A 12,764-nucleotide genomic window follows, 5' to 3' on the forward strand; every position below is an offset into this window, starting at 1 on the left:
AAAGGGTGAAACAGATTGACCTGTTGTGCCCCCCTCTGCCCAGACTATAAGGTAATTATACTGCCACCAGTCAGCTACTCTACAGCTCTTACAAGCATAACCAGTTATACTGAGGAAACTTAATACTAATACAAATGGTAGTGTTTTCCAAACAGCTAGGCTTTTCAGGAGAGGACACAGTTACCAAATAAATACAAGTACTCTCAAAGGTCAAAATAGTCTCAAAAAGACCAGCTACAATGAAAAGTTTAAATATATTTAATAATAAAAGAACCTGAAAATACTAAATATCTATTTACAATAAACACCAGAGTTTCAATCACAGAAAAAACTAAAAATAACACCGATGGACAGATTCACATAGATAACAAAAAACAGTACTTAACTAATCTCACTATATTTTCTTAACTTATTTATTTATTTATTTATATTTGTTGACCGGGAGTGTCCGACTGGACGAAGGTCCATTTTCAGCGGAGGCCCGGGGAGAAAAGCTCCACAGTTAAAATAAACAGACAGTTGTTACATTGGATTACATAGCGATTAATAATTTACATAGCAATTACTTACAACATATTTACAGATGAACATAGTACATCAGTAGACAACTAGAATCTGTATCTGTGAAGTACATAATAGACATTAACAAATGTTAAAATAAGAAGTTCCTGCTGTATAAGTACTAGGTTTTTGAGCATCTGAGCTTGCTATAATCAAGGTAGTTAGTGGAGTGGAAAGAAAGGTAGTGGTTGGATGGGGTGGGTGATATTACAGTGGGAGTTGCAAGGGCATAGCCAGCATGTTTTTAGGTGCGCTTTTAGTAAAGTTTTGAAGTGGGTGCATGATGGTACGGACGTAATTGTGGGTGGGAGGGAGTTCCATAATTTGGCTATGGTACAAGAGAATAGTGCTTCACCAGCAGAGTTATTGGCTTTAGTGATCTGCAAGTGATTTTTCTTGCTGGATCTTAGTGGTCTGGTGGTGCGATAGGGTTGGAGTAGATTCTGGAGGGATGGGACATTTAGTGGATGGTTTACTAGTTTGTGGGCGAGTGAGAGTTGATACCATTGAAGGAGGTGAGGGAGTTCAAGCCAGCCCAGTTCAGCAAGTGAGAGACAGTGGTGACTACGGTAGGATGCCCCTGTGGCGAATTTGGCAATTTTGTTGTAGCAGGTCTCTAGCTTGTTTAGATCGCATTGCCTTAGGTTGGTATATATTGGAGAGGCATAAAGTAGGGTGGAGATAAGGTGGGAATTTGCTAATTGAAATCTTTGCTGCTTTGGTGAGAAGATGCTTATTTCTGTATAATGCTCCTAGTTTTTTGTGGACTTTTTTTATGGTCATGGATATGTGAATGTCAAATTTTAGTTTATTGTCTATTTCCACTCCTAGCAATTTGGTGTGTTCAGTTGGGTATATAGTGGTGTTGTCTTTTGCTGTGATGTTAAAGTGAGAGTTGTTTTGAGTATGTTTGGTGGGTTGGAAGATGAGTAGTTTAGTTTTGTTTGGGTTGAGTATTAATTGGGCATCGGATACTAATACTGTTCCCTAGTTAAGTTACTTACTACAGCAAGGCAAGATGATGGGTATGGAGTTTCTTGCTACAGCAAGGCAAGATGAGGTGTGTGGTTATGTGAGATCTGAGAGAGATCTTTCCTGGCAGGTTCCAAAAAACAAAGTGCGGCTGTGAGAGTTTTGGCATATTTCTCACTAATATCTAAAGAAGCATTTCAGTGCTGGTCATAGAATGACATCACCTCTGGTCAGCTAACTCTGGTAAGATACACACCCAGAGCTTTGCCAAGATCTGTTGCAGCATCTGAAAGCTATAAAACAATTTCAAAAATTCCACCTTTCCAAGGTAGCACTTAGTTCGCCCCCAAGGACAATACAGTAAGATTCCTAGTCCTGTTTTCTCAGACATTTTTGTCTCTGACTGCAATTAGACCTGTAAGATAAAAATCTTTATGGCCTAAATCAATCCATTTAAGTTTCCCCTATTTTTCAACATTAGCTAAGATTGACATCTTCCCTTCCAAAATTCTCTGTTAAAACATATACATTTAAACAATTATAATACTGTCCGACATACATGTATCTTTTCTGACCAGCAGGACCCACTGTTGATGCACTTTTAACACACACAACTTTACAAATTGATCTGTACAAATCAATGTGACATTCAAATGACAAAATTCTTTCCAAAACTCATGCTAGCTATGCTGGCATATGTTACACATGTACTGCCCTACTGTCTCTGGCACAGATGGCACTACCTCATATTATCACATAAACAATGCTTTTATTCTAACTACTACTGGTGTAAAGTGCTCTTATTCTAAGAATGTTATAAAATTCATGAAGTAAAGGAGATTTACATGTGCATGTTATATTTCTACATATCAGAAGATAATAAAAAGGAATTATCTGCATATCTACATGCACAGATACGTACACTGCCTCATATAATCATGTACATGCACTATGATTTCTCACACGCACACCCTCTAACCCGTCTATTCTGCACCTTTATAATCTGGACTTGCCATTCTTTTAAAATGCATAGCAAAATCAGCATCCCATACACAGCACCTTGCATTAAAAAATACTAATCAATACTAATCTTTTCTGGTTTCACCCAGAGTCTCAAAGACGCCTTGTAATCTGACAGGCCAATCTGCTGCTGATGTCATACATCAAGGTGTTTCTGGGTAGAATGACACAAAGCAGCCATTAGAATGCCACAGATCAAGAGCGGTAAGTCTTACAAATAATATCATTTATTTAAAAGTATTTTTTTTTAAACACTACAACCAGGGATATTTAATTAGAACTGCTCAAGCATACTGGATGCAGCTGTTTGAAAATACTTTATTACTGCCACTTGGGGGGGATCAACCAGATAACCCAACAAAAAGGTAATAAAACATGGCATTTTTTTCTATTATTTTTAAAGGCAACTATATCATTTTATTGTTGAATGTTAAAGAAGCACAGTCATGGAAGCCAGTGACCAGGACTGTACGTCTTTGGCTACTCAGTTCAGGGAATCACAATTTAGATATATTACAGAATGCACAGTGGAGCTTTAAGTCAGGGAGAAAGCTTTGACTTTGGAACTCGCACTGCAGGCACAGGTTGGACCTTTGTAGATATAGCGCTACAAACAAAATAGCTGATGTCTCATGAGGGGTAGGCAGGAAGAACAGGGGAACAGAAACGCAGAGAAACCTTTAAGCAGGTAAACAATAAGCAAAAAATAATAGCAAAACTGGAATATAAACAGCTGTAAAAGCACTAAAGCGCCAATTCTGGAGCAGAATATACAATACACTCAACTAGTGCAATTTTAACAGCATGAAAACTGTTCAATAACAATTTTAAAAAAGTTTCTCATGTGAAAGAAGTTGAACACTGTCAGACTAATTCCCAAATTCCAGCCGATAATTCTACAGCGTGGGAAAATACAGTACAATAAAACTAATTTCGTATGAAATACCATGCATATCATCTGGTGAATAACACTGTCTGCTACAGGAATCATCTGCTTGGAGAGACAACTGTAGCAAAAATACCTCCAATGTTATAACTTGCAAAAAACTTTTACAAAACAGTTCAGTAATAACAAAAAACTGAATGAACACAGACTTCCTGCAGCTCCTCATTCACAACACCGGCAGTCTCTAAACTGACAAACATATTTCTATACTGCTAACATAAACAGATCTGTGCATTTCCCCCAAACAGTGCTACTTTGCTGGGGAGAGTAGTGATTTTCAAACTTCCATTAATCATTCTTTAATCAGCAAACAAAGCAGGGAAAAACATTCCTCCACAAGTTTTATGTACCTACCATAACAAGACATCGACACATGTTGGCATATGCGACTGAAAAGCTGGGTTCATCAATGGCTTTCTCAAACACAAGGTCAATCACTCCTTTTAATCTCTCTTCTGTATCAACTGTCAGCTCTGTCACCTGTTTGACCAATTGGTTAAACATCTGAGGCGTCAACTTGTTCAGGATACTTCGAAACTTACGGAATAATTCCTATGGGGAAAAAATACTATTTGAAAAGTCCTAACTTAGTATAGGAAAGAAAAACAATACAAAAACTAATGTTAAATTAAAAGTCACATGGAAACAAAAATCTCAGACCACTCTACACAACACAGTATAAAATACCATAAAGGACAATGGTGAAAAAATGTATTTTTACATCAGTAAGTACTAAGGCATCAGTTTCGGAAAAAAAGCTAAAAAATGCCACTGATGGAAGGAATTCTGAAACCAGTGTATGGTTAAAATGAAAATGTTAAGTGACACATCAATTCACTAAGGCCAAAAGAGAGAGGGAATAGATGCAGCTACTTCTGCTCTGCTACTTAACTAGACCAGTCATCCATCTTTTACAAAACACTTTCACCTTGTGATAGCTAATGACACATTTTACTCATTCATTTACAAAACTCACTTTATCAGCTGCTATTCTAAGATATCCTCCAAATAGACTGACAGGGGCAGTTGTAGTAGGCTTTAATTCTTTAAGTATTTTTGATAGTATCTGTGGAAACTAGCTGGAAGAAGATATACTGAAGGAAGTTATGTGAGTAGGAACATCAACATCTTGATTAGTCACCTAGATGGCAAATGACAATGCTGTCTGTATAATGTGGATAGTCATTTGGCTGAATACTGAAATGGTAGGTCATGTTATTTTTTTCTCAGAGTTTGGCACTTGCTGTGTAGCTTATGCTAGATTCAGTGTACTGACTGTGGCCAAGAATGGCTTTGGATTTTGTGTGTGTGTGTAAGTAACTGTGTACCAAGTTTTTTTTTTTTTTAATCTTTGGCAATAAGTTGTTTTGTTAGGTTTCTTAATTGTTTACATTCTAGTAAAGCAGAAGTGGTTTTATTTATTTTTTATCTAGACATTCCAGGTTGCTTCTCTGTTTCATGAGCTATTTAGTTGAATGATACCACAGTACAAGCAAAAAATGACTGACTTCAACAATTGGCTAAGGTTCTGGAAATCAAGGGGGCTCCAGTTATCTGTCTGCCTGGGATGACATGATTGATGGACCTCGATGCTTTGCCAGAGATGGCCTACATCTGTCAACCCTAGGTTTCCGGATACTGGGCAAGGCTCTCGCCACCCCTATAGTGCCTTTTTTTAGGTGGTGTTCCAAAGACCAAATTACCCCCGTAACCGCTACAAACAAATGCAATCTGAGGGTCATGCTGCTCAATGCTAGAAATCCAAATCTCAAAATGCACTCCCTCGAAGCACTCCTTAAAATTGAGAACACAGACATCTGTGCCGTAACAGAGACCTGGTTCAAGGCAGCAGAAAGCACTCCTAGGGGCACTACCAGGGTATAACTCATTCCACACCTTTTGACCCCAGAACTTGGGCCTAAGCTCTAAAGGTGGTGGTGTTTCCATATTCAGAAAGGATGTGCATACCTTCAGACTGGTAGCCCAACATAACGCATCAGAGATACTTGAAGTGCAGCTAACATTGGGTAAGACAGCGATTCAGCTCGTAGCCTGCTATAGGTCCCCAACCATGTCCCAAGACTCGCACTTCACGTTCCTAAGCACCCTGGAGAATATTAAGGTCCAACCTAACACTATCATACTGGGTGAGTTCAATTACCCCTCCATTAACTGGGAAAACTACTTATGTACCAATACACTTGCCCAACGTTTCCTGGAATTAATTCCAATGCTCTGGACCAGCTCATTCTTACCCCCACTAGAGGTAGCAACATCCTTGACCTGGTCATTACTAATATGGGCAACCATTGCTCTACACCAATAGTCAACTCCTCCCTGGTTAGATCCAACCACAAACTAATCACCTTGGAAATGCACATCCCTCCCACCTCCCCCGCAAAGGTAACTACCATGAAAAACTTCTCCAAAGCTTAATTTGGGCTCCTAAAAACAGAAGTGGCTAACTTCATGGCACCCATGAAAAAGGAGAATAGCTGCATGACCGCCAAATCATACACCAATGCACTGTACGAACATGTACACAAATGCATGGATCTTGCCATACTCAACAGAACCATGAAGCTCTCCTCCACAAAAAGGAAGCCAATCTGGTGGTCCCCTGCCATGAACAAACTCTACAACAGAAGGAAGAAACTGATATGGAATAAGGTGAAGTCCCAAGGCTGGAAAAACTCCCTTATCAGCCTCAACAAAAAGTTGAGATCCCTCATCAAATCCTCTAAAGCTAGCTATGAAAACAGAATTGCAGCAGATAGTAAAGACAACCACAAGGGCTTATAGGTTGATACTAAGCTATCTGCCCTAGGGCATTTACAAGCCTAGCCAGTGTGTGTTTGGCTTTCGCCACCCTTCTTAGATTAGTTGACTGTGCCTCTGTATAGTAGGTCACAGAAGATAGCCCATTTAAGGTTAGTTTACCGTGCCTCTGCCTAGCAGTGACACAGAAGAGATCCCTGGGGTAAATTTACGATCTCCCATCCAAACATCAAGATTCTTCTTGAAGAGGGTCATTGAGGGGCTCTGTCTGACATAGATTGGGATTTTGTTCCAGAGTCAGGAAAGCCTCTGGGATATGAATCTGTCCCTCCAGCATGTTCTATTTATTTCTGTGCTGAGGTTTAAGTCACTGGAGCGTGTAGTTCTCATGGATTTGGATTTCTTGAGATGGAGCATGTCCATTAATTCTGGGCTGGACATGGCTTTATACGTCAGGCACAGATCGCCTCCGAGTAGGCGGTAAGCAACTGAGTAGAGCTGGAGTTTCTTTAGCCTAACCGCGTAGGGCATCTGTTTGAGTCCCTTGATCCTCTTGGTGAGGTAATTTTGGTGTCTTTCTAGTTGTAGTAGGTGTCGGGTAAGGTACATCCCAAATGGGGCATTGTATTTAATTATGGGCCTGATGAGTGATGAGTAGAGGGGCACAATGACCTCTCTTGATCAAGATGTGAACCCCTTCGTGATAAGGTGGGCTATATAGAATGTCTTTCTAACCACTTTGGCAACGTGATTGTCAAAGGAGAGATTGCAATCTACTTGGGTCCCCAAATCCCTAATTACTTCTTCCGTACTTAATGGATTACCACCTATGTGGTAATTTGTGGGCACTTTGTTTTTCCCAAAGGGGATGACTATGCACTTTTTGGCATTTAGCTTTAGGTCATGGCTCTGGCACCAGTTATCCGTCTCTGTGAGACCTCTTTGGAGGATGCTTGTGTCAGCCGGCGAGTTGATTATGGCCGCCAGTTTGCAGTCATCTGCAAACTTCGTCAGCCATAGTCCTCCTGTGTTAGCCTGTACCTCAGAGAAATATATACCGAACAAGACAGGTCCCAGGACTGAGCCTTGTGGGACGCCACTTGTAACTGGTTTCGAGTCTGACATGGCACCTTCAATTCTGACCATGTGGGTTCTATCCCCAAGCCACTTTGCAACCCATCTTGTGACATAGGGGTTGATATTTAAGCTGGTGAGCTTATTTATGATGCCCGAGTGGGGTATTGTGTTGAAGGCTTTTGCAAGGTCAAGGTAGGCTGTGTGGACTACCTTACCTTAGTCTATGGCCTTGGTGACTGTTTCAAAGAAATTGACCAGGTTCAAGAGGCAAGATCTGCCATTAAAGTCAAATTGGATAGGATCCAGTGTTTGGAGGTTCCCAATGTCTTTGTTTATGAGTTCCATGATGATACGCTCCATAGTTTTGCAGACCAGGCTAGTTAGGCTTATAGGGAGATAGTTTCCAGGGTCCATTGTGGCACCACCTTTATGGAGTGGGACCATTGCTGCTGTACACCATTCTTTGGGTACATATCCTGTTGTAAGGCTGAGACTGAACAGTGATTTTAAGTGAGGGTTCAGTTCTTCTTGGAGCTCATGTAAAACACAGCCCGGGACACCGTCCGGTCCCATTGATGCTGTGTTTTTTGCTTTGGAGAGGGCAGCTCTCACCTGTGCATCTGTGATGTCAGGGAGGCTACACTCTGTTGGGATAGCCATTTGCTCAATTGGGAGTTTGCACTGAACCTGTCTGCCAGGATGTTGGCAATGTCTGTGGGTTCAGTGTATTTTTTATAATTTTGCACTAACTCAGAGCATATCTGGGAGTTTCCACCCAGGTTTCTGACATAACTAAAGAAAGCCTTGTGATTATCTTTAGCGTCTTGTGCAATTTTTCTTTCGAAGCTAGCCTTAGATGATTTTATGAGGGATCGTAGTTTCTTGCTAGTACTGATCAGAGTTGCCTTCCCTTTCAGGGATTTTGCTCTATCATGTAGTAGTTTCCTCCTTCTGTTGTACAGCTTATTTATGGCTGGGGTCCACCAGACAGATCTCCTGCCTTTGGAGGAGTGTGTCTTGGTTTCATTTGGGATAGCACGATCCATGCATTCCTGTAGGTATCCACAAAATGTGTTTGTAAAGGATTCTGCGGTTTGGGCCGTATTTTCCACTGGCCCTGAGGCTTTGAAGGATTCCACTTCGGTTTTGGGAAGTTTGCTTTTGAGAAGTTTTTGACCGTGGTTTCCTTTGCTGGGGGTGGGGACGGGATATGGATGTCCATAGTGATTAATTTATGGTCTGATCTTACCAATGAGGGGTATACCTCTGGTATGGAACATAGAGTTCCCATGTTGGTGATGATCAGGTCCGATATGTTTTCCCCTCTTGTGGGAGTGGTGACCAGTTGTTCCATAGCATTTGAGTTTATAAATTCTAGGAACCGTTGAGCTAGGGTGTTGGGGCTTGAGTAGTGCTCTCGGTCTAGGTTTGGGTAGTTAAAGTCACCCAATATAATGGTGTTTGGAGAGACCTTCATATTCTCCAGTGTCTTCAGGAAAGCCGAGTGGGGTTCCTGAGTTTGGGAGGGTGGTCTGTAGCAGGCTACAAACTGGAAGGCAGGTTTGCCCACTGTTTGTTGCACATGGATGGTCTCAGATGCTTCTTGCAGCGCCACTAGCCTGGAGGTATGGGTATCTTTGATGAATATGGATACTCCCCCTCCTCTTGTGGTTCGGTCCGAGTTTTGGGGCCGAAAAGCATGGTATGAGGTATAGCCTGGTAGTGCTGGGGTGCTCTCGGGAGCCTTGAACCAGGTTTCTGTTACTGCACAGATATCGATATTCTCCATACTGAGGAGAGCCTCGAGTGCGTGCATCTTGAGGTTTAGACTTCTGGCGTTGAGCAGCATTACCTTTAGTTCCTTTTTCCTTGTGTTGTTTAAGGAGGTGGGTTTGTCTTTTGAGCCTTGCCTAAAAAAGGCACTATGGGGGTGGCAAGAGCCATGGCCAGTATTCGAAAACCCAGGGGTGACAGGTGCAAGCCGTCCCTAGCGAAGCAACGTGACTCGTCAAGCATGTCATCCCAGGCTGACAGACACTGGATCCCCTTTGAATGACACCAATACTTTAGCCAATTGTTGAAATTGATCATTTTGTCTTTATACTGTGGTATCATTCTTGGTGAGGGTAAGATGCTACTCAAGGTCAGGGTCATACCGGCCTGGGCCACATGATCAGAGAGCTCCTCTATGTCTCTTTTCATGTAATCCAGGGAGGTACGTCTCAGGTCATTCACACCAGCATGGACAATGACGGAATCATATTTGTACTTGCTTTGGAGTGACCTGAGTGCTTGTGCTATGTGGCGGATCCTGGCACCCGACAGGCAGCTTACAGTGACCTTCTCCTTGTTCAGGCTGGTGAGTGGGACGTCAGTGTGTCTGAAATAGAGTCACCTATTATAAGTGTATTAGGTGTGTTGTTTAGCCTTAAGGGCTGTGACTGTGTGGCACACTGACTTTGTGAACTATGTGATACGTGGTTATTGTTGTGGGGTAGCACTGAGCTGATCGAAGGAAAGACACGGAGGAAACTCGGAGCTATAATATATAACATTAAGTATCCTGTTTTTTGTTTATTTTGTTCTTTATTTCTTTATTTATAGCACTTTGTGTACTGTGTATTTTCTAGCTAGTTTCACTGTGTGTCAGGTATTAACTGGAAATTGTCCACTTTTATTAAGCATCTGTTGGGTTGTTTGTTTCTGATAACTTGTTGCAATTCAACTATTTTTTTCTAGAGGCTCCTTTAGCTGTTTAAAACTTTCATTTAAAGGTTCACTGCTGCTTTTCAGCTGTGAGAAACATTTCTGCCGTTTGTTTCCCACCCTCTCTCCCTGTTGCTATAGTGTTTTTATAGTTGGTGGCTTTGCAGTTTCCCGCCCCTAGTGTAAATTTGATCTGGGACCCTCCTCCCAGTCTAGTATCATTACCTCATTCTACCCAGTACAGGGAGAACATTTGAGAAGGCCAATCAGCTTAGTTTCTGCTAGTCCTTTCTCTCTTTCCTTTCTCTCTTTCCACTTAAAAAAAAATATCTGCTTTTACTGTATTTCTGTTTCTTCCTACTTTATTTTGCTTTTGTGTCATCTTAAAAGTACTCAATTGTATTTATTACTGCTTGGTGTAACTCATTCTAAGCATTTTAGTTTAAGCACTTGGGCTTCAGACCAGTTGTTTTACATTAAGAAGGTTTGTGGTCTGCACTGTAGTGGCAGAACAGGTAGCTTACATCCTTCTAAGTTGGGAACTGCTGATTGAGGGCTCAGTGTCTGTTATTCTAAAAGTGTATTACTTCTGGTTTAAGCACTTGGGCTTCAGGCCAGTTATTTTACATTACGAGGGTTCGTGGTCTGCACTCTTGTGGGAAGAGAGGCTGGACTCTGCCCTTCTAAGCTGGGAATTTCTGGTTAAAGGCTTATAGTGCCTGTATATTTGAACTGCTTCTTAATGAAATTGGTACACCGTGTTTGCTGTAGCATAGACTAGATCCAGGCCTGCTGAATCTAGCTTTGTTTGTATGCTTGTTATTTCCCTGAAACGCTAATTCCACCTAAAACGCGGCTTTTCAGCGCTTCTGTGGATCCCTAGTGATATCTGCATTGCTTACTGTACTTATTTCCTTGTTTCACTTGAAAGAAAGTTACTGTTTGTCGTTTTTGCATTTAAGTTACCTGTAACACATTGCATTTAAGTTACTTGGCACTTGCTCACTAAGTCAGCACTAAAAAATTAAAAGCACTACACCCTCACAAACTCCCCTTGAGTACCTTGTTCCCCATTGGCCCTTTTTTCAATTATGAAGGAATTCTCAATACTATTCTAGCATGTCCAAAGTTCAGTTGTCAATCTCCTCTCCGGTCCAGCTGGTGAATCTGGGAATCTTGAGGCAATGTTACAACTGCCTCATGTACACAGACAACCCTCTCCTCCTCCCAACAAATTCCAACACATGTGAGAGATGCAACCATATAGCCAAACTGGAGGCTAAGCTCTCGCAACTCAGTACTGGCGTAACCAGTCAGGAGGAGAAAGAAACCACACTCACTACAATTCCAGTCTCACATAGACCTACCACGACAGCAAACCAAACACAAACACACAAAAACATACTCGAAGGCTCTAAATAAAAATCTGACTAAGCAGCAGAGACCTCCAAAGCAGACACCCAAGCAACCGCTACCCCAAAACAAAACACGTGCAACACATAGCTCACAAAGCCAGTGTGCCGAACAGTCACAGCCCTTAAGGCTAAACAACACACCTGATACACTTGTAATAGGTGACTACCGTCAGGCAAACTGACGTCCCGCTCACCAGGCTGAACAAGGAGAAGGTCATGGTGAGCTGCCTGACGGGCGCTAGGAAACGCCACATAACACAAGCACTCAGGTCACTCCAAGGCAAGTACAAATATGGCTCAGTCATTGTCCATGCTGGTGTGAATGACCTGAGACGTACCTCCCTGGACTACATGAAAAGAGACATAGAGGAGCTCTCTGAGCATGTAGCCCAGGCCAGTATGACCCTGACCATGAGTAGCATCTTACCCTCACCAAGAATGATGCCACAATATGAAGACAAGATCAATTTCAACAATTGGCTTAAGTATTGGTGTCATTCAAAGGGGATCCAATGCTTGTCAGCCTGGGATGACATGCTCGACAAGCCACGATGCTTCGCTAGGGATGGCTTGCACCTGTCACCCCTGGACTTTCGGATATTGGCAAAGGCTCTTGCTACCCCCAGAGTGCCTTTTTTAGGCAAGGCTCAAAAGACAAACCCACCTCCATAGGTATCACAAGGGATAAGAAACTAAGAGTAATGCTACTCAACGCCAGAAGTCTAAACCTAAAGATGCACGCACTCAAAACTCTCCTTAGCATGGAGAACATCGATATCTGCGCAGTAACAGAAACCTGGTTCAAGGCTCCCGAGAGCGCCCCAGCACTACCAGGTTATACCTCATACCATGTTTTCGGCCCCAAAACTTGGACCGAACCACAAAAGGAGGGGGGAGTATCAATATTCATCAAAGATACCCACAACTCCAGGTTGGTGGCACAGCACGAAGCATCAGAGACTATCCATGTGCAACAGTGGGTAAAACTGCCTTCCAGTTTATAGCCTGCTACAGACCACCCTCCCAAACCCAGGAACCCCACTTGGCCTTCCTGAGAACACTGGAAAATATGAAGGTCTCTCCAAACACCATTATATTGGGCGACTTCAACTACCCAAACAGACTGGGAGCATTACTCTAGCTCCAACACCCTAGCCCAAAGGTTCCTAGAATTTATAAACTCAAATGCTATGGAACAACTTGTTACCACTCCCACAAGAGAGGAAAACATACTGGACCTGATCATCACCAACATGGGGACTCTATGCTCCTGACCAGAAGTGTATCCC

General features: G+C 42.1%; 1 protein-coding gene across 7 annotated transcripts in view; it reads right to left on the minus strand.

Moving 5' to 3' along the window:
* EIF4G3 (eukaryotic translation initiation factor 4 gamma 3) overlaps positions 1-12,764 on the minus strand; it is a 3,593,176-nt gene that overhangs the window by 1,625,039 nt on the left and 1,955,373 nt on the right. For all 7 annotated transcript variants that reach the window (XM_044063163.1, XM_044063168.1, XM_044063165.1 and 4 more), the window contains one exon: positions 3,854-4,051. In XM_044063163.1, the coding sequence (XP_043919098.1) occupies positions 3,854-4,051 (198 nt within the window). The remainder of the gene's footprint in view (positions 1-3,853; positions 4,052-12,764) is intronic.

Source organism: Protopterus annectens, chromosome 2.part1 (assembly GCF_019279795.1).
Source record: "Protopterus annectens isolate FY-2018-M chromosome 2.part1, PAN1.0, whole genome shotgun sequence".
Classification (NCBI taxonomy): Eukaryota; Metazoa; Chordata; order Ceratodontiformes; family Protopteridae; genus Protopterus; species Protopterus annectens.